At 41.5% G+C, this 23,237-nt stretch overlaps 1 protein-coding gene across 1 annotated transcript; it reads right to left on the bottom strand.

The window, feature by feature from the left end:
- Window positions 1–7,205: 7,205 nt before the first annotated feature.
- Window positions 7,206–22,649, bottom strand: LOC104122280 (cytochrome P450 2J6). Its single transcript, XM_009634380.1, has 9 exons — window positions 22,479–22,649; window positions 21,056–21,218; window positions 19,810–19,959; window positions 17,663–17,823; window positions 15,067–15,243; window positions 11,468–11,609; window positions 8,890–9,077; window positions 8,048–8,189; window positions 7,206–7,384 (listed from the first exon to the last, which is right to left on the bottom strand). Exons 1-9 carry the CDS (start codon window positions 22,647–22,649, stop codon window positions 7,206–7,208), a joined length of 1,473 nt encoding a protein of 490 aa, XP_009632675.1.
- Between the last annotated feature and the right edge of the window lie 588 nt (window positions 22,650–23,237).

Raw genomic sequence — 23,237 nt, forward strand, 5'->3', positions numbered from 1 at the left:
GGCCAAAGCTACTGACACTCTCAGTGTTAGTGGAGGGTGGTGGCTGTGATATTTGTCCCTGCCTGAAACTACTCAAAAGCAGGCTATAGGACGCTGCCTGCCTTAGATGACAAACCAGAGTTATCTATAGCTTACAGCTGTTAATCCAAGATGAATTTGCAAGGCAGAGCCTGATACCCTAAGGGTCAAAAATACCCCAAATGTAAAATGGCTTACATGCATAAGATTTAGGCCTTATTGTCTAGCTTGCTGTTGCTTTGCTAAAATTAGTATTGTCTAGCTTGCGGTTGCTTTGTTAAAGTCAGTAGTGTCTAGCTTGGATTTTTTTGTTCTTCTTAAAGTCTGTAGTATAGTTACTTAGTGAATTTAGAACCCTACTCAAGGACGGGGAGAACCGGGAGGGGATGAAGCAAGAAGGTAATAACGGTTTGCCAAGGTTGCCAGACTAAAAGGAATGAGAACTAATTGATGTAGGAAGATTTGTGGCTCCTTACAAAGGACAGTTTTTTGATAAGAACCAGGTATTTAGCTCAATAGCTGGTCTACACCGACCCTGCAGTTTGGGCAAGAGCCAAGGAGCAACTGAGTCTGCGCAAGAACAAGGGGTTACTAGCGGTGACGAAGAGGAGCCATCAGCCTTCATCCCCGCGACCGCTGACGACCACCACAAGGAGGCACTGAGCAGGCGCAGTGGGGAGGGAAATGACCTCCTGAAGCTAATTTTAATACAAAGCGGAGACAGGTTATGCATATGTATAGGCATATCGGAAAACTTCATACATATGTAATACTTTGCTACATATAAACGGGCAAGTTGCCGCTTGATGGTATGCACGTTAGGTGGAGCGATCCCCCGTGCATCCGGCGCCGTGAATAAAGAATGCCTGCCTTCTAACGCTACATTGGTGTTACGAGGTTCATTCTTCCCGATTTCGGTGACAAGCCTGTGCTCATGTGACCGCATCATTGGAATAAACACTTTTATAGTATTCAAAAAAGGTTATTTCAAAAAGAATATCATACAAAACAGTCCAAAATGTTTCATTTTCTCTGTAATGCTCCTTAAAATGTATTCTTTGTAGCATATCATCGTATCACCTGCTGACCCCAGAATACACTCGCATTATTAGCCCTTCCCCCGTCTCATTTGCTGTATCTCAAACTATTCAGGGAAGGGATGAAATTTTATTATTGTTATGCCTTTAACATTAGAATCTCACACTGCAGGACAGCAAATAAATAGTTTCTGAAGTGCTGGCTAAAAATACCACAGGCTGAGATGTCTTCACAGATATTAGGAGAAATTCATAAGCTTTTCACTCAGAAAAAAGATATGCCAAACTCAGCTGAAATATTATTTCAAATTAATCCAGTTCATTGGGATTTTTCTAGGCTGATGATCTCAATGGATACATACAGTTTCAAATAACCCCTCTCAGAAATTGCTTAATGAAAACTTTCTATTTTTTTCCCCCCACTAAACCTTTTATTCAAGAAAATCTAAAGAAAACATTTTAGCTCAGGATATCAAACTTGAATTTGAATACTCTGGCTGTTAGAGGCATTTTGAGTCACTGCAAAACTAAAATGTATTTTTGTGCTGCAACTTACTTCTCTGTGGGAACCGTAATGATCAAGAAAAAAATCCCAGAGAAAACTGTCACTCCAGGAAGAAAGGAAGGAGGGAAGAAGGAGAGATCCTAGAACAGGGTCATCCTTGCCTCTCCAGCTATCTGACATTAAAATTGACAAGGAGAAGCATCCATGTTATGAAAGTCTTCATGCTTTCACAAAGGTAACAAACCCAAATAAAATGGTCTTGCCTTTAAGTTTCTGTGAGCCACGACAAGTTTGGGAATACCTGTTTTTCACCTTGCTGCAGGCATCAGTTTGGGATCTGATAGCATCAAGAAACTAGGCCTTACCCAGGGTTGGTGTCTATACTAAACTATCAGGGTCCTTGATTAAATATTGAATAGTACTAGGTGCAGGACAGACCCCACTCATCGTGTCTTTCCAGTTTGACATGGTGCTGTTCGTACTTATTTCCTGAGCTTTCCATGAAGTTCTGCAAAGCTTCAGATACCCCACTTTTCCCTAGAGTTTCTGTGATTGTGTCAAAGCCACATTAAAGAGCAGTAAATTACATTAATGGTTTCTCTCCTGAAATCAGACCTCCAGTTATGTTCAAACAGAACTAAGTAGCTTTGACATCATTTGGTGAGCACTGACTCTTTCTGTTTTCTTCCCAGTGCTTACAATTTGATTTTCCCGGGATATTCTAAGAAGTGCAGTCGGGCTGACTGATTTATAACACTGCAACTTCTCTTACCTTCTAAAGACAAACAAATGTTTGACCTTTTCCCATGCTCCACAGGTTCTCATAGATAATTGCTAATAGCTCAGGGGTCCATATTGTTCCCTAAGCACCCTGGGATGAATCAGCCCAGCCAATCTGAAAACATCACATTTATCTAGTTATTTTCTAACCTCTTCTCCCTAATCTAGACAGAAATCTTCCATGAACATCAGTGGTGTTAAATGTTACTCTGGATCACTGTTGCCATTTTCATCGACAACCAAAGCCAAAAAAGGCATTAAATTGTCCATCTGCCAGAGAGCCTGCCTGATGTACTGCAGTTCTAGGAAACCAGCATTTTCTTTGGTCCTCATTATACTACTGAAATACAGCATTTTTATTCTTTATTACTTATATTTGCTTTGGGTATAAACTTTAAGGATACATGGAGCAAATCTGCCAGGTAACACATCTGGAAGTTCTAGATGTTGAAACTTTCATCTCATCTCAACAGTCACTGGCAAACTGTTCAAGGAATGAGACACTGCAGAAGCTTTCACTTTAGGTTGTGCTTCTGACACTGTGCAGACACCGAAATATGTTTGTTAAGGCTCAAGATACTAGGGAACGAATCATGTCCTTACTAACGTGGGAATTTGTATTAAAGTACTCCACAGAACTCTCTTCCTCGCCCTTGTCCTTCTCTTCTTTTACAGAAGCCACATTTCTCTCTCTGTTAAAAGGGATTACTTCTCATAGGTCGGAAAGGTCCACTTTTTTCCTGCAGATGCAGAGCAGAAACATCTATGCTGGCTTTGCAAGAGTTAAGTTCGACATCAGGAAGCAGCTCACTGCAGAAAGGCAAGGTCCTGCCTGGGCTAATTGCTCAACTGAAAACCAGGGCAAGCTCCCTGGTGGCTGGGTTGGCCAGCTTCTGCTCCTTGAGCAAGGTCATTTACAGCCAGTTCAAAAGTCTTGGTGCTGAACATGCATCCTAATGTCCAAAGACAGCTGTGCACCCACTCTGCCTTCTGCTCAGCAGGACATTTGATATAAATGCTTGAGGTTTGGGTTGCTGGGGGTTTTTTTGCAGTGTGCTCTCTCCTCCCACTAGAGTGATATATTTTATGTGCTCCTCCTGTTCCATTGCAGTCACACCTTCCCACACTCCCAAATCATGACATTTATAATCACGTTTTGTAGTTGATACAGAAGGAAGCTGACACTGGTCCATTGTAAGTTCAGAAAGCAAACAGCTAGCAGAGAAATAATTTGAGCTACTAAAGATTTGCTCAGTCCTCACATCTCCTTGCTGCTTTATCTGTCTTCTAGCTGATACTGGAAAAAAATAAATTCTCACTAATTCTAAGGCTCTCTTCCTGGAACTGCTTTGTTTTTCTTACCTTTCTCCTTTCCTTAGAATTCTTCTTTATTATCACCAGGTAAAAAGAAGACTTCTAGACCAAGATATATTTTAAAATAAGATCTCTGCACTAAGCAGTGATCTACTTTTCTTCACCTCTTACCTCTGAGAAAATGTTTTCTCCTTTGTTGAGTGTCTGTGAACATGAAAACATTTTACGTGTTCATTTCAGGAAAATAATGTTTCAACAACGTTAAAATTATCACAGAAAACCTTTTATTTCCACCTGATTTTGAAAAAAACAAGTTGACCTACATGTGTTGTTTTAATTGTCATTTATAGTTATGAATATAATTATTATAGGTCTCTCCAAATGCCTTTAGAGCAAAGATATAGGGTTTTTTTTCTCTAGTCTTTTTATATTTTGGCCTCAATTTTATACATCAGGAGACTACCTTCCTTACCTGCTGATGAGCTACTGCAGAGACAGAGAGTTATGAAGCCACCTTTACCAGACAACTCCTCTGGGTTCAGAGTGTCCTTGAAGAATTAACTGGAAAGGGAGACGCATGAGCACTGCAGTATCGTAAGGCTCTGAGCCTCTCCAAGAGCTACATGAACCCAAAAACTTCAGCTTTGCCTCTCTACGTTTTCTATATTTTCCTTTATAGCCAGATCTTCCACTGTATAGTTGGACAGTTGCATGGTGCTGCTCTGGGGAGTCACAGGGGAAGACCTCAGAAACAAGGGGAGGGTGGGGTGATGAAGGACAAAGCAAAGAGTTCCACGTCTGATAAAACCACTATGCTAAAGCCTGACCATCTTCACGTGTTTGTAAACAAAACTGAACTTCCAGTTTGTTTTCAGGAAAATACAGTGTGGCCTAACCAAGTCAGTCAATCCCCTTCCCTGCAAGTCTATCCTCCTCGACTGGTCATCCAGGCCAGCTCCCAGTCATTCTTCAGTGTTCTACCTACAAGGATTTAAATTTTGAAGTATGATCTAAAAGGTGCAAGACTTCTGTCACTGATGTGACAATCCAGGAGAACACCAGTCCTTTAAATGGGATCCCATGACAAGAAATCAGGCACCAAAGTATGATCAGCTTCACAGGCTAAAAGCAACTAACCTCGGCCATCACAGAGAAAGGCGACTACGTGGGAGCAACAGAGCTGTGCACCAACACTAGCAGGCTGGCTAGCATTCATGATACGGAGGACAGAAAGGGTGTCAATCCCTCTCATCTGTCCTGAAAATGGAGCCCAAGCAAGCCATGAGAAATACCATAGAAGCAATAAACAAGAGAAGAGAGAAGAATGAAGGGTAGATATGGTGGAGGTCTCCAAGACACCCTTTAAGACCAGCAGCCCTGGAGTGACACAGCTCAGCAGCCTGGTGGAGGAGGTACCATGCAGCCAAGGCTGAGAGAATTGACGTGGCACATGGGAGTGGCAGCTGGGCTCCTCTCAAAGCTGCTCTCAGCTTTGTTGGCCTCCTGTGGCAACATCAGCCAGGCTTCAAAAGGCTTTAAAAGGCTTTTAAAAGCTCAAAAAGACCAGGCTTTATTAGCTCATATTCTAAAGTGAATTGCTTTTCAAATAAGTCAGGCAAGAACAGAAGTGCAAAGGCTCTGAAATGCGTACCTCTCCCATCTCCCTGCTGTGAGCCTCCTGCTGATGTCCTGCTGCCACACCAAGTGTGCTGGGCTCTCCTCTCCTGGGCATCTGTGCACAATGAATTAAAAGTCACTAACGAGCAGTTCCTGCCACAGATAGACATTAGCACAACCACATACGAATAACCTACCCACTTATGACTTACAGTTTTCCTCTGAAGCACCCTGCAAGTCTCCTCTTGAGCATCCAGACAAGTGGTACTTATGGTTTTGGTTCAGAAAACTCATGTTGCTCTGGCTCCATACGGGCCTTCCTGGGCAAGCTTCCATCTCAGGCCTATTTATGAGCTTCCCTTTTGCAAGGATATCTGGGGAAGCATGTGGCCATCGGGAGCAACAGCATCACATAGCAATAACGTTAATGCTTGTATTGCTACTGATGTTTCCATCTTCATTTTTAAGAAGTAATGACAGCTCCAACATCCTCAAATCACAGCGTTTTCTGCTTTGCCTTATCTATCCGTGCACACATGCAAATCCACAGAGACTTTGACATCAGTTTTTAACAGGGCACACAGTTTTCTGTCAAATAAAATGTCAGGATGTGATCTACCATATTTCACTAGTGCTATTCTGCCATTTAATTTAATAACAGCTAAATATCAAGTGCTTACTATTTTGATGCTGTGTTCCATCAGCTATTGAATTAGAAATAATGTGACAGGTCTAAATCTGTGATTCATGGTAAACTGCCTAAACTAATCTCAATCACACAGCAGTCGACATCTAGTGATAACCAATTTAACAGATGATCGTCTGTTTAGCTGTCCTATCCTCGCTCATGGAAACAGGAATATTAATGAAGGACAAGTTCACTTACACTTTACAAGTCTTTTCCAGCCAATATAAATAAATTTATATTCACCACCACAGGAACCAATTTTTTTCCTTTTCTGCTATTATAGATTCTTTCACTGAATTTGACCAGTATTTTGCGTATATGACAAGCCTTTTTAGCTTCAGGTATGCTGCTGAATTTCTGAGGTGATTAAGAAGTATCTCTGGTGTTTTCCATGTATATTTTTCAACTTACCATGAGCTCTAGTTCCATCAGGCTCCTCACCCAAACTGCCCCTTGGAGGAGCTCCTTGCACCTGCTGTAGCAACTACCCAGTGCTGATCCTGACAGGAGTCAACCCACAGGAGTAAACAGTTGCTCTGTTAGAAAGGACTTTCCAAAAATTAACTTAGCAGAATTTTAAAATATTAAACATAACTGCCTTAAAAGAAAACCTCCCTTTGTATCTTCACTCTTCACCTTTAGCACTCTTCACTTTTAGCCTGCACTTTTGAGGCCTACTGGACTCAAACCAATTATCCTCTGGCAGATTTACAGATGCCTTATACATATTCTGCTGCATCAAATCTACAAATTCTCAGAGAACTCTAAGTCATCCATAAATAAAACCAGTTGCTAATTTTTCCTTTAGATTTTTTATTAGTGACCATCAACAAAAAGTTGACTGAAATGTTGTAAGTGATGACAGTAATATAAAGGGGCAGAATTTTCCAGGTAGGTTTTTCCAAACTCCATCGCTTTTGAAAACAGGATAACTTGGAAACAATGAATAGATTTTTGAAGTCTGCCAGTCAATTTTGTCATTTTCTCACCAGCATACCACAGATTTAAATCTGCCAGGCCAGGAAAAAAAAAAAACCAAAAAAACCCACAAACAAACCAAATCACCTTCAAGAGCAGGTAACAGGGTGTGAAGTGTGAACAAAACTGCTTGCTGTAGGCAAAAGGTGGCTTTCGGAGCAGAAGTTTATATCCAAGACAAAAAACTTTCTGTGGTCTCAAGACATACATTCATAAAGTAAATAAGATTGCTTAATAGATTATCTATGACATATCGCACATGTCCACCCTAGCGTGGAATGGCACAAACCCTGTACGGGTGGGGCTGCAGCGTACCCCCCAAAATGGGCTCTGTATTGATCTTCATCACCCCTTCAGGGAGCCGGAAGGTGAATGCCCGCAGCAGGTTGGCAAAGAAGATAAATAGCTCGGTCCTCGCTAGATGCTCCCCCAAACACACACGGTGCCCTGCAGAAGGAAGGGGGAAGGACAGTGAGTAAATTACCCTGACCTCAGAAGCAATCATATTCATCCTCACACAAAGCCAAGGTATTTTTGTTGAGTCCAGAATTTCTTTAGGACTTAATACGATCAGTGACACAAAACTTCACGTAATTCTTCCTTTAAAGAATCCTATCTGCAGCTACAGATAACTGTGCATCCCTTCTGCTCCAAGTTTCACTTCAATTATCTCAAAAACCTCATCTTCATTTGACTGTCAACTTTAAAGGAATTCGTTCAATCATGTAAATGAAGAACAAAGACTTGCTCTTCCTGGGATGAAGATGTTGTGGTCCAGTTTTGTATGCATAAAGAATCAGCACAACTGCTCACAAGTACTTTTCAAATATATGTCTGGTGTTGAAATGTATGCCCCAAATCAGTAACCATAATTATTAGCAGAGAACATCCTTCCAAAAATAGGGCAAGTTAGATGTATACATTTGCCAGGATGTCTCTGATTTTCCATGTTATTATTTGTTCAGCAGAACAAATGTTTACAGTTGGATTGGGAAATGTTACTGTTTTCCGCAAAAAAGTTTAAAATAAACAACCAATAGGTTTTTAATGGACATCTTAATTCCACAGTCCCAATCCAAACCGTTAATGTTTGTGCTGTCGGCCATTTACCTATTGAGAATGGTAAAAAGGCTTCTTGGCTCACAAAATTTCCATCCTTATCCAAGAAGTGACCAGGGTTGAACTGTCGAGGTGTTTCCCACTGCTCTGGATCATACAAAGACGAAGCAATATTTGGAAGAACTATGGTGCCCTGAAAGGAGAAAAACACTGACTCAGTTCTGTCTGCCAATCCTCCCCCAGCAGTCAAGAGCCGGCTGGGTGAGACCAGTGTTAATTTAATTTCAGTGTTCAGGATTCAGTGTTGTATGCTGGTAGGTTCATTTCCCCAGGAGGAACTGTGAGGAACACGAAGTCCTTTTGTTTCAGAATGTCAGTCCAAGCCCGACAGTGGAAGCGTCCATGTCACTAGAAACTAACAACTTCATTTGTACTACACTCATTTTCACTTCTAACATTAGAAGTTTCTGTGATTTTAGCCTCTTTGACAAAAGCTGGTTGCAAACCCTCATGCTTTTCCCTGGATCTTTTACAGGCTTTCTGCAGGCAAAAATTCAGTCAGAAGTTTTTCCAATGCCTTATGAGCACAAATCAATCACAGTATCCTTCAGTATCGACCTCAAAGGTTTTGTCTTCATTGGTTTGTAGAAACACTTGCTAAAATCCCCTCTTCCTTCCAGGGGCATCTTTCACTACTGACAACCCTCTCCCAAGATCTGCGTCACTCAGCTCAGCCTGGCAGATGGTTTCTCACCTGTTCCCTTTCAGGCTATGGCCCAGAGGTATCCAGCCCCATTGCTGTTGAGAAGTCCCTGGCACAAATAGATTTTAATCTGTACCTTTCTCTACTGATGCAGGAAAGTTCTGTATCAACTGAGAAACTGCATCTGTACCTTTTTGAGGGGAAAGCCAAGCAATGTAGTGTTCCTCACACACACTCTGGGCACGCCAACTGAGATAATGTTGCTGAAGCGCTGGATCTCATGAACCACAGCATTTGTGTAGGGCAGTTCTCTCCGATCCTCATAGCAGATTAACTGGGAAGGACCCAGAACGGCATCCAGCTCCTTCTGCACTTTCTCTGTGGAGAAATATTCACTGTTGCAGGTAGAAAAATATATCAAGTATTTTCACTAACCCCATTTTCAAAGACATTTCCCATTTACAACTACAAGGACAGCAACAAAATTAAAGTAATTTTTATAAAGAAAATAAAAGTAGCAGGGTGTTCCAACAGGTTAAACATCTGAATGCTCTGAGTCTGAAGCTATTTGATTGTACATTAACAAAAGACATTTGTTGTTCAAAAATTTAAAACTCTTTAAGACTTGCCTTATTAACACTTAAATGCAAGAAATAACTGATTTATCTTTGTTTTCTTCTGGCTAGGTGCCTCAGGCACCTACAGCCAGTTAGAACCACTAAGCTCACAGCTCTCTGGAATTTAAGCCAGGTTAATCTGGGCATTAAAAACCTAATTCCTATTGAAAGGAAATGGTTCTTATGTAGGATGTCTGTTAAGTGAAGCAATGCCAACTAGAACAATGTCCAAATACCTTTAAAAAAACCTGGATCTACTTCTTGGCGCCTGCCTTTTGATCTAAAATAGTATGATTCAAATTACTTATTGCGCAGGAGCATTGGCAGCATTAACAAAAGTATAAAATTTGGTTCGTAAACTTCAAGAGAGGCAGTACACACACATAATAAAAATGCCTTAGATTTTTAATAGATGATCCTGTCTTTTTCCAGGCCCTTTGAAGCAACACTGAGATGCAGGGAAGCCCACTGTGCATTGATCAGTTCAAGCTCATCCACATCAAGCCTGCTCAGTGACTGCCAGCAGTCCTTCATGAAACTATGTTAGGTAGACCCTGGCAACAGAGATGGAAGCACCTTACAGAATTTAAAATGTATATCCAGAAAGATTTTTAAATAAAGCAAATTTCCTTCTCTGAAGAACTACCTTGCAAAATCAAGCATGACTACTTCAGGATCCAGTGTAGTTTGAAGTGATCAGTCACTGTATAGTATAAATATGCGTCTCTGGTCCAGTAGTTCAGAGAACAGGGAGAGCCCAATTCAACGAATAGGCAAAAAGCCAAACTTCTCCATATGGTACATAACGGAACTGCATAACATTGTCATTGGGTGTCAATGCAGGCAAAAGTATGAACGGGTTCAAAAAGAAGCCACCAATTCTATATGAGGACAGGTATCTGGTGTCAGTTCATTACGAGAGTCTAGATGCAATGTATGACTCAAGAAGCCCAGGAATGATCATTCTGCACACACACTGCTTTCCCAAGTATGTGCAAGTTTTTATATTTAGATAAATAAAACTATTTAGGTGAGTCAGCGCTTTCATAACCTTAATTACATTAGGTGATAATAAACATAAAATAACATAAGATTAAGGACATCATCTTGTCTGACAGCTACAAATTGAGCTATTTTTTCTTATCTTCATCTCTTCCCTCCATTTAAAATCCTGTTCTCTTCTGGGTGTTTGCACATATTCTGCTATCTGACAATGAGATTTCTGTTATCCAGCATAAGAGATCATTCCTTCTTTCATTTTTGTTTAATGCTCTATGAAATTGTTTTATGGTAATTTAAAAGCTAGACTTAAACTTCTTAAATATACCTAGACATAACAGATGAGACATCAAATTCCCCTCCCAGCTGGAATAATTTCTGTTGCAAGAAACTCAGATACATCACAGTGTTAATTTAATCACAGATTAAATAGATACCCTGACACCAGGTATCATAAACAGACTGATGGACAAAAATAAAGTCAAAGTTGCCAATTGACTTTCAGGTGATTATCTTTACTAATTCTGTGACTTACAGAGCACAAAGCTTCTCCCTACAGGACTCCCTGTAGCCCCTATCACTAATATTCATCCAATACAAAGCAGAATTGAAGTAAGTTTCCTAAGAGTGACATCCCTACTGTCACACATGCATTTCTCATCAATTATTTTCAGCCATCAGTCGTGTTTATGACTAAGACAGAAACCAACTCAGTTTCCTGAAGTACCATCAGCACTGCACCAAGGGCTCCAGCAGTGGACATCGTTCCTTCAAGGATGATATGTGCAAACCCTCTGGCTTCCAAACAGCAACTCCAGTCCTCTTACTCCATTGACCACTCTACCACAATCTTCATTTCTCTGAAGATCTCAACCCCTACATCTCAGTCAGCCACAACCTCCTATGCATATGCGTACTTCCCAAACTGTTAACTCTTTCTGGGAACTGCCTTATGCCTGTAACTGCTGTAAGAGCCTCTATGTGGAGGCTCTGGATCTACCAATGCTGCCTAGTGCAGATCTACCAGTACAAAAAGGTGCATGTGCCTCTAGCCATATACCAGTACCTAGGAATAATCTCTGATCCACGCAAATGTTATCACTCGGCTGTTCTATTGCATCAGAGATATTTGATATGTGCTTATCTACTTGCCTTGGATGTCTGGATTTGCCACCATATAGAGAAGGCCCCAGTTCAAAGTTGTGCTTGTTGTCTCTGATCCACCCAAGAAAAGGTCATTTATAGAATAAACCATGTTGTCTTCATTGAATGTAGACCTGGGTTCATCTTTGGACTGCAAATGATAAGAAAAAGTAGAGGTTTATACATAAAAATTAGAAAAACAAGAATAGGGTTGAATGTGGCTTTATCACCAGTTCCTAGCTGCAGTGTGTTCTGCCCATAATACAATACAGAGAGACTGATAAAGAATATTAGATACCAAAGATGATTATCAATATGAAAAGCTAACATTTCACAAATGGGCAAACCATGTTTACTCCACTCCTAATCATGAGGCTAAATCACATGTCCTCCACAGAAAAGGATTATTGGCTTAATTGTGAAAATAGTGGTACATTTATAATGTTTCGTAAGTAAACATTCCTCTGAAGATACGCACCAGCATGTCCTTCTTCATGCCTCAAGTCATATTCCATCACTTAGTTTTTCTACTAAGCAGTAAGAGGAAATGGTGCCTGACCAATCTGATAGCCTTCTATGATGGCATGACTGGCTGGGTAGACGAGGGGAGAACACTGGACCTTGATTTCAGCAAGGCTTTTGGTACTGTCTCCCGTAACATCCTCATACGGAAGCTCAAGAATTGTGGGTTGGATGAGTGGACAGTGAGGTGGATTGGGAACTGGCTGAACGATGGGGCTCAGAGGGTTCTGATCGGCAGGGCAGAGTCCAGTAGCTAGTGGAGTTCCCCAGGGCTCAGTACTCGGCCTAGTCTTGTTCAGCTTGTTCATCAATGACCTGGACAAGGGGACAGAGTGTACCCTCAGCAAGTTCGCTGATGACACAAAACTGGGAGGAGTGGCTGATATGCCAGAAGGCTGCGCTGCCATTCAGTGGGACCTGGACGGGCTGAAGAGTTGGGCGGAGAGGAACATGATGAAATTCAATAAGGGCAAGTGCCAAGTGCTGCACCTGGGGAGGTCGAACCCCAGGCACCAGTACAGGCTGGGGACTGACCTGCTGGAAAGCAGCTCTGCCGAGAGGGACCTGGGAGTCCTGGTGGATGACAAGCTGACCATGAGCCAGCAGTGCACCCTTGTTGCCAAGAAGGCCAATGGTATCCTGGGGTGCATTAAGAGGAATGTGGCCAGCAGGTCGAGGGAGGTTATTCTCCCCCTCTACTCTGCCCTGGTGAGACCCCACCCGGAGTACTGACATACAAAGATCTTAAGGGTGGATGTCATGAGGGCAGAGCCAGACTCTTCTCAGTGGTGTCCAGTGACAGGACAAGGGGCAATGGATACAAACTGAAACATAAGAGGTTTCAGTTGAATATGAGGAAAAACTTCTTTACTTTGAGGGTGACAGAGCACTGGCACAGGCTGCCCAGGGGGGTTGTGGAGTCTCCTCCTCTGGAGATATTCAAAGCCCGCCTGGACAAAGTCCTGTGTAACATGCTCTAGGAGAACCTGCTTTAGCAGGGGGGTTGGACTGGATGGTCTCCCGAGGTCCCTTCCAACCCTTGCGACTCTGTGATTCTGTGAATACACAGACCAGGTAAGACAAACTGGGCTGTCAAAAGTTCTTAACCTGTGGTATTCTTCTCCACTACAAGGCCACAATGACTCAGGTACAGCTGCTCTGGAGTTTTACAGTTTTCAGTTAGAAGTGTGAGGGCGTATGCTGAAACTATGAAAAAATATTGTTATGGTTTAGGGAATTATCTAAATTTAGGGAGGTTATGCTCAGGGGTCTTGAACTTTTCTTTTGCCAGTGGAGGAACTGGAAAGTGGGAAGGATGTTTTTCGCTGCTGTAATATCATCTGATCTTTTTATATTGCCCCTGCATATCTATTACAGACAGTTCAATTTTTTTAATAAACAAACTTGGATGATTTCCACCAAGCAGAGTCCCAGAAGAGCTCACTGAAACAATTTCTGGTCCACTGATGTTCAAGTCTCATAAATCTTAGAACAGCAGTGAAAGGCTTTAGAAGCACTTAAATGCTTTGGAAGACCAGATGTGTTAATATTGTGCCAGTATATAAAAAAAATTTAAAACGAGGATCCAAAGAACTAGAAGTCAGTTAGGCTGACATCCACCCTGGAAATAAAAATGTGGCAGCTGATATGGGAATGAATTAATAAAGAATTAGCAGCTAGAAATACAAATTAATGCTATTTATTATGATACAGAAAACTGGTCTTGGCAAGGAGATCTGATTTGATTCTTTGATAGAATTACCAACTTGGACGATAATGACAATTTCACAGTTGCATATGGAGTTCCATAAGATAGTTGCTTTTGTACCCCACAATAATAAAAAAAACCCCAAGCTCTATGAAGTATTTGTAAGACACATGCTGAAAGACTAAAGAGCTGGCTGTCAGGAATAGCTAAAAGACATTCTTCCCTGGATGCATGTCTCTCTAGTGTGGCTGAGCACAGCAGCAGAGCCAACTCAGGGAGCAGACAAGGCAGGCGGCAGTCCAGGACAGCAGATCCATTTTGGCTGTGCCAAGAGATGCAGGATGGGTGCCCACAGCCTGACAAGGTTGCAGTGCCCGCTGCTGCTGCAGCCAGCACGTGGCCACGGTGGAAGGTGCACCGGCTGTCCCTGCAGGGAAGCACTGCCACCCCGGAGCAGCAGTCCTACCCACTTCTCCAGGGGCTGCAAGAATAGATGCCCCCCTACCCTGGCTATCTCGTTTCGCTCTCTGAGCCATTCTTGCCTTGTCACCCCCCAGTAACACCAGTCTCATCTTGTTACTTCCTCCCCTTTCTCCTTTTTCTTCCTATCACTGAGCAGAACAGGAGGAGGATTATGGTCTACTGCAGTGGAGAAGAGGAGAAAGGAAGAGTGATTAAGTGGAGGCAGAAGGAGTCACAGAGGGGAAGAGCAGCTGCTAGTCCAGTTCCCAAGAGATTAAGACAAAGTGATCCTGGTAAGGTCTAGAAAAAGGAGAGATAATGTCCCCACTCACAGCTTAAGCCTCCTACAGCCTTTCAAAACCCTACAGATTCCCACCTACCTCTACTATGCCTGCCTGCCCAAAATGCCCTTGTTTGTCCCAGTTCCCTTTATCTGCTTGAAGCGTCACTGACCCTGGCACTCTCCCCTTGTCTGAAACTCTGCTGATTCCTAGATTATTTCCCCACAAAATGCTCTCAAAATCCAACTGCCCTCTCACAGCAACCTCTCTTGACAAACCCTTACCAGCCAAATATCCTATCCGGAACATCTCATTCTGTCTCCCCAAGACCTTCCCAGTTCTCCTGTGATCCACTTAGAAATTCAGTATTTTTTCCTGGAGGCCTTAAATAATTTTGTAACTTGTGCCAATGAGAAAAAATGCAGTGTATTAACCTGCCCTTTCATTAAAGGCTTGCAAGGTGCTGTGACATATCAATAAGGAGAAAGGATTTAGCAAGTCCCTGGTTTCTGGGCTCACATTAGGATGGCTATGAAAGGTAAGAGACTGTGATAGAAGGGCTCAGACTGGATGATTTAATGGTCCATTTCACCTTATTCCCCATGAATGTATGATCAGGCAGAATAAATACTTACTTTTTCAATGTGATCCAGGTAAAAGTCAATGAAATCCTGCATTTCATCTGGTCTCCCACGCTCCGTGTGCATTCTGATCTCTCTCCTTGTAAAAGAGCTCAGGACATCATAGCAAGACAACGCCTTCTTATGAGGACCAGGGAGACGGCTCATCAGCCAGGGGAAGATTTCATAGAGCTGCGGGGGTAACACACAAGAGGTACCACAAAGTCTCTACCACTAGGAAATGTATTTTAGGCCTACTAAAAACAGAAGGTAATATTCATGTTAACATGTGGGTTTGGCATCATTAGTAAAATATTCTGACAAAGACTATGCTTATGTTTTCAAATTGTGAAACAGTACGCTATATAATTTCTAGCTGTGTTGGTGGTAAGATTCGGAGTTCCAACAGGCTTTCAGCTCAACCACAAACCGAATTAGAATTATTATAATTTGAATGAAATGTCTTCATTTATTCAATTATTCATGTATTCAACGACAATGAACTGTATTCAGACATTTAAAAAGAGAGATCCTGCCCTCCAGTGGAGAATACCAGGAAGCACAGCCGCTGCAAACTCGATGCGCAAAAGCAGTTGGTACAACCCAAGCAAGGGCCGGCTACCAGCAACTGGCACACAAACTCGGTAATCCCCCAAAGCACTCTCTACTGATCGAGTTGTCAAGGGTCCGTAATAAAACTTGAAACCCAGAAAGCTGAGAAACAGCCACGTGGCATTTTTGAGTACCCTCCTCAAGAAAAGAAGGGATTAGCTGACACAACCAGATTAACTTTATCCTTCTCTCTTACCATTTGGGAAAATCTGGCCCAAGAATAGCTGCTTTCTACCTACTCTGATAGCTAGCAAGTTCATTCTGATTTTCAGCCTATATTTTATGCCCGGGTAATTTGTATACACTGTTCTTGTATCCACAGTGTATTTTTCCATTGATAGTTCTTTTCCTGCTCAAAACATAATCCCGTGATTTATTTCTCAGCAGTTCTATCCTTTCTCAGTCTTCATTTTGCTGAGCTCTTCTTGTACTCTCCTACTTATACTGCAGAAAGCGCATTATTAGGTGTTTACTGGAGTCTGGCTGAATTAGGCACACTATACTTCTGTCTTGTTGGAAAATCAGTTTTTATTGTCAGACATCTGATTATCAGTTAATCATTACCTTATCACAGAAAGGTCCAACCCTTGGTAAATTCACACAGAACTTTTTGGTTAGTTCCATCTCTGGTATTTTTTTCTTTCAAAAGCTGTTCAGAAGCCTCACATACAACTGTGGACTGACTAATTGTATGTGTTTGCCCAGATTACATGCATTCCTCCTCTCAAATACATGCACTTTCTGGCTACTATGGCACCGTAACTGTAAGTGGAATTTAGCTATCAACATTCAAGACAGGAAATGAAGCCCATCCACCTTCCTGGCTACCAGTCATGCCAAAACTCCTTCTCCCTTTTATGGAGGGGCCCAATCCACAGAGTTGTCCATCCAGTGCCTGACAGCGTGGAATCCAGTTAAGAAACAGGCATGTGGACACAGCAATGTCCACTTTTTAGATAATAATGAATGCCCTTTCCACCGAGGAAGTGGGCAGATTGAAGCCCTCCCTCTGGAATGGTTTGAACCCCTGTTCTTATTTCCCAGAACAGCACCTTATTCATTCATTCATTATTCAAAGCTAGGGTAGGAAGGAGAGAAGGAAAGGAGATATATTCTCTATCCCAAAAGCAGGTCTCACCTGCCACCACTACACACAACTTATGGGACCAAAGCTGGGCTAAGCAAAAGGGAACCTGACCATAACTCAGTGTGAGGAATGCTGCATGGGATGTGGGAGGAAAACTCTATTACAGGGACTACTTATGTGTTTTACATTAGGAAGCTACTGCATAAGATGTATGTGACAACTTTAGAAGTGGAACCAGAACCAGAACTCCCAGGCAACTTTGACTGCACTTCTGTGCAAAGCAGGCCTCCTCTAGTGTCAGGTAAGTCCCTGACTCTCAGAAGAGCACTAATTGTTTTGATTGCCAAGCTTACAGGTATATTTGCTGGCTTAGCATTTTCTGTTCTGCTGCCTGCATCTAGAGCTGCGCCCCACTCAGGGTGAAGGAGTCAAATTTCTCTGGAAAGCCTTCAAGCCTCCACTTATAAAGGAAATGGAGATAAGTAGCCACAGGCAAAACACTTCGGTATTTGAATCAGTCTTCTCTCTGTTGACTGTTTATAAAACAGTGTCTAAACTTGGCACATGAATCACATTTTTAGACCTGACCTTTAGTATTTAATAATCATGATGCCCAGGGCAGAAATCTGTTGTGCATAGGGGTTGAGAAACCAAGTAACAGACACGACCCAGGAACAGTCCATCAGCTCGTGCCTTGCTGCAGAGATTTAGGAGCAAACTACCTTATCACAACACTGAAACATAGGACAATAGACACAAATGACCACCACACTTTGAGATAGTGCACTGCCCAGTAAAGCTGCATGTGACATCAGTCACCCATTCAAAAACTTTTGCCTAACACCTACCTCTTGAATCTGCATTTCTCACTTTCTGTCTTATTCAAAAAAAGACAACAGATTGTCTACTTACACGATGAATAAAACTGCCTCCAAATTTGAATAGGTGCTCTGTGGCTTTAATCAGTTCATGGAAGGCTTCATCCTCTCTGGAGAAGCGATGTCCAAAAACAATAGCACAAATTACATTTGAGATGGAATGAACAAGAGGGAAAGAAGGATCCAGAGGTTTCCCTGCAACCATAATAATAAACATCACTGTAAATGTCTCATATTCTGCTTTAATGAAATGAGACAATATTACAGGTTACCCAAAGAACTTTCAGGAAAGTATTGCATTTCACAGAGAAGCAGCTTACAAAATTGTAGTATCAGACTGGTGCTTCACAACTATGGTGCAATCCCATAATCCCAGGAACATGTGGCATCCTAAAGAAATGCCAAATGTGTAAAGTATTTCATAATATGATAGAGTAAATTTAGAGGTAAGGAAAACAATTATGTGCAAGTTTGCTGTCTGACAAATTCAAAACAGGTCTCAAGCATAGAAATGACTGAAAACACTGGTCAAAGGAAATGTGAGGGGAGAACCCTAAGAAGAGAGGAAGCCTTATTCAGCAAGAACATAAATATATGCAAGGCTACTATATTTTGTCTGACGTTGCTAGACATGTACAACCTCTAGTAAGATAAAATGTTGTAAACTCCTTTCAACCAATTGTGACAACAATATAATAACTAATTTTAAAGCAGTTACTTGAAAAAATATTTTGTGATTCCAGAATAAATCACTGTCATAGAATGTTTTGGGTTGGAAGGGACCCCTAGAGGTCATCTAGTCCAACCCCCCTGCAGTGAGCAGGGACACCGCTAACTAGATCAGGTTGCTCAGAGCCCCGTCCAACCTGGCCTTGAATGTTTCCAGGGATGGGGCCTCCACTACCTCCCTGGGCAACCCATTCCACTGTTTCACCACCCTCATTGTAAAGAATTTCTTCCTTATATCCAGTCTAAACAATTATATTTATGTACGTACTGATGCAACTGTCCAACACCCAGTGCACAATTCTGATTAGCAGCTTATTGTTCTGGTATTTTCTTTCCTGCACACATAGTAACATCTTAGTCTCTCTTAGTTCTTAAACCATGGGATTGAGCTAGGTGCAATTGCTTTTAATTGATACAATGCTAGCCACAGCACATCCTCATTTACTGTGCTTTTGCATAATGATCAGTATTGGGAAATAAAACTCACATGCTCCTAACTGGGTTAATCAGGATAAAATGTTGTAATGAAGACAAGATTCTAGTCACTGCTTTACAGAGTTTATGCAAATGGCATTACAAGACTTAACTCACCGTATCTGGATGCACCAGCACCATATATGAGCCAACAATGTGCCCTAGAGGCAAAGGCAGCCAACATCATCCTGGCCTGCATTAGGAAAGGCATTGCCTGGAGGTCGAGGGAAGGGATCCTTCCCCTCCAATCAGCACTGGTGAGACACATCTGGAGCTCTGGGCCCAGTTCTGGGCTCCCCAGGACAAGAGAGACATTAACATACTGGAACAAGTTGAGCAAAAGGCCACAGGGACAATTAAGGGATTGGAGCATCCCACGTAAGAGATGCTGAGAGAGCTGGGACCGTTTAGTCTGGAGAAGAGAAGACTCAGGGAAGTATCTTAAATGTGTATAAATACCTGATAGAGGGGAATAAAGAACATGGAGCTGGATTTTTCTCTGTGGTATCAAGTGAGGCAACAGGCAAAAACTGAAATACATTAAATTCTACCTGAATGTAAGAAACTTTTTTACTGTAGGGCTGATTGAACACTGGAACAGGTTACCCAGAGAGACGGTGAAGTCTCCATTCTTGCAGAAACCCAACTGGACTCAGCCCTAAGAAACTGCTCTGATTGACCCATCTTTGAGAAGGGGTTAGACTAGACCATCTTCAGAGATCCCTGTGCACTTTAAGCATTCTATGATATAAATAACAAATAAGCTCCAATTTGGCTTCCCAATTTTAGTAGTTTTGTAAATAACTTTTAACAAGAATAGTCTCCCACTGGGTTTGAAACACAGGACTGGGGTTTTGCATTTTCAGTCCTCTCTTGTGGAACAAAACTGCCCTTGATTTTAGAGCCGGACAGAGAAGTTCATACGCTAAAGACATAGGACTAATGGCAAAAATGAATTGGGATTTATTGCAGAGGTACCTTTCATACTTGCAAAGTAGTCTACCAGGTAGCGTGCCTCTTCTTGAACTCGATACTCCAAACCCCTTTTTCCCAGGCCAAGGTTGCGCAGAGTCCTCAGTGCAAACCTTCGCTGCTGCTTCCAGGTATGACCAGTTGCCAACATAATCCCTGCATCCATCCAGGGAAGAGCTCTTTATCATGCTAATATTTATGATAGACAAAGCCTACATTAAAAGATTTACTAAAACACAGCATATAATGAAACTATTGCATTGCCTATGAACACAAACACACAAAGGAAGAGCTGTGGCGTGTAAGCAGGGCTAAAATGGAAAAACTCAACTAGGTAATAGGATGACTTGCAGAATCAACCTTGATCCAAGACAACCAGTTATCTCAGAAAGTTTGACAGCTACTTCTCTAGACGTTCTCTGAAGTGTTTGCCTCCTACTCTCTTCTATGCCTGGAGCTCACCTGACCAGGGTAACGATTCTCATTAAAAGAAAAGAGGAAAGCGTTCTGACTGTCCAGAGTTAGGGAGAAAAGTTCACATCCACGAGGCAGAAAAGTTCAGTACTTGGGCTTTGTGACAAATATCTTCAGAAGAAATAAACATCATATACTAACAGGATCTTTAATGTAGTATAAAAGTCACCAATGACTGAAACAAATTCAAATTAGAAATATTTAAGGAATTAGGTTTCCTTAAAAAAAGCTGAGGTCCCAAATAAAATAAAGGTTCATAATGCATGTGTTCACGAAAGTCAGGAGTTCGGGAATTTCCAGTATGGGGAGTATGAAACCTACAGCAAGGTTGAAACAGAAGTTCACTGAATCTCTAGGTGCAACTGTGAGAGTAAGAAAATATTGTCAAAAGGAAGGGAATGGGAAGATGATCTCACCAACAGGCTCACTCTTCAATTGAAAATGTAATAGTGGGAGGCAGCAATTCCAGGACAAGGAGGCGTGCTGTTTCCTGCTCTTCCTCCACTTCTTTGTGGCGCAACCTACCACTGACTCACCTCATCACCTCTGAATCTGCTCCAGTGAATTTTCCACACAAGGCATTATAAATCTTTTTTCTTTTGCTGGTCCTTTCCTCCTACTAGTATCCAAAGGCTATTTCACCCCTCCCTATTTTGCAGTTCACGTGGCAGTCATTCGTCATAGACTAACCCTGCTACTGAGGTACCATTGGAAGTGGTTACAAGCCACAGAAGAGCTGCAATTTGTCCAGACAGTATTTATGGTAAGAAAATCTCACCTTTTCCTTTGGCCATTGCTCTGAAGAAAGGAGACACTAGCCTCCCGGAAACATCTTCAGGGTGCGTGGTCATACCATCCTTAACTGCTTGATATCCATTCAGTATGATCACTGGGGCCCATCCAAACCATAAGGTAAATATGTTGCCATGAATTTTTGCCAGCTATAGACAGAAGAGAAGCCAGGAAAGCACAGATGAAATCTCACACACTGCAAACAGACAGAGGATGAACCTGTTTTTACATGGATTATGGGACCAGCCCTAAAGCGGAATTATATTCTCCAACTTTCCCACAAGATTACAATTATCTGTGAGAAAGCATGAATGTCTTTTCAGCATTCACTGCTGGAAACAACTGAATATTCCAGCTTTTCAGAGCCACAGATCTATGCCAAGAAACATTAGGTATCTTCTATTACTGTATATAAGCCAAGGCTCAGTTCACAATGATTCATGTGATAAGGGGTATTTTCTCTGCATGAATTTATTTCAAGAGGGTTTCTATCATTTGTAGTGGCGCAAAGGGAACACAGAAATGTCAGAGGAGTAACTAGCTTGTAGAGACCAGACCAGTTACTGTCTTCTTTCCCCCGGCCCCTTTGCATATTTAGGTACTAGAACTTGAGTAAAGACCACAATTCTGTCTCACAGTGTCCTTACTTCCCGTCTGAACCTGCTGTTTGGTCAGAATAACTGGCGTGCCTCCATCCAAATTGCAGTGACAGAAGCCACAGGAGTTGTCTATTGAGAATCCTGAAAGCACTGTGAGAACCAACAGAATGAAAGAGGTGGCTTTGTGCACAGAAGTAGTCCTAAAAAAAAAAAACTAACAAAAGGTTCTTGGGGATTTTTTTTAGATCCTGTCAATACAAACAAGCATATACACACGTAGTGCATCTTAAATACCTGTTTACTGCTCAAGCTAGAGAGTGCCAGTGATCAGAAAGCTGAAAATCCGTGCTGTGAAAGTAATTTTTTTAAATAGTATTTCTTTTCCCTAACTGCAAATCTGCTATATTATCCCTAAAGGTATTTAATCCTAAATTATATCAATTTTCACATGAATTTGTCAGATTTAGTGTTAAGGGGTGATGAAAGGATATCAAGTTTCACATTAATTTGTCAAATTCACTGTTAAAAGGTGATGGGTTTAAGCATCAGAATGATTTCCACACATTCAGAACTTCCAATACTAGTTTTCTTAGCTTGGCAAACTACTTTATGCTGCAATAACTTTCTCTTATTTGCCAACCAAACCAGCAGTTCCGAACCAAGCCAACTGCAATATCACAGTGGCTAGTTAACAATTACAGTATGTTACCAATGTAGTTTTGGGAGAGCATGTTTTCACAGAGCAAACAACATGAGAACTGGGAAATTAAAAAGACTTTTAAACAATTAGGAGTATCTGAAAATAAATACCTTCATGAGAAGATCACGATTAAACTGAAAGTTCAGCTGTACCAAGGTCCCCAAAATTGGGAGAGGGATTGGTCCAGGAGGAAGCTGTCTCCGTACTCGTTGCAACTTAAAAAACTGCATAATTAGAAGGAATACAGTCAAGGCTATGAGAACTTCACTTATTGACAACATTTTAACAGCTGCTTTTACCAGCTTGTCTTTATTGAGAATAGTCTGTTGAAGCTATTAAGGCTGGTTGCTCAACCAGTTTTTTTCATAAGAGTTTAAATTTCATATAATAACTATGCCCAGCCCCTAACCCTCCCTCTTTATTATCAACCACTCCCTTTTTGTCCCACTCATTCCATTCTCATGCGCAAGCATGTTTAATAAATGCATACCCCTCTCCCTCTTCTCATTCACATTATATTTATCAATATGGATCACAAGATTTGTAAGAACAGTGTCTTAAAAGACTAGGGCCAAGATTTTCCAGGCAATGTAGATCCACACGTAAATTCTCCATCCAATTTTCTGAAATAATCATTAATGGTATGAGCTCCTGCAAATACTTCATGAATCTTTTAGAAAAGCAATAGCTATACATACAAATTAAGCAAGCAAATATAAGTGAATATTAAATATTGGAGTTTGTAAAATTTTTTTATACATTCCATGTACAAGTATATTCAGTAATGGCAAGGCTGATAAAAATTAAAAGCTCACATTTATCTTAAGATAGGTATTCAAGTATCTAATGCTTAATACAATGAGCAAAAT

The sequence above is a fragment of the Egretta garzetta genome, unplaced genomic scaffold, assembly GCF_000687185.1.
Source record: "Egretta garzetta isolate BGI_Z169 unplaced genomic scaffold, ASM68718v1 scaffold172, whole genome shotgun sequence".
NCBI classification, from domain to species: domain Eukaryota; kingdom Metazoa; phylum Chordata; class Aves; order Pelecaniformes; family Ardeidae; genus Egretta; species Egretta garzetta.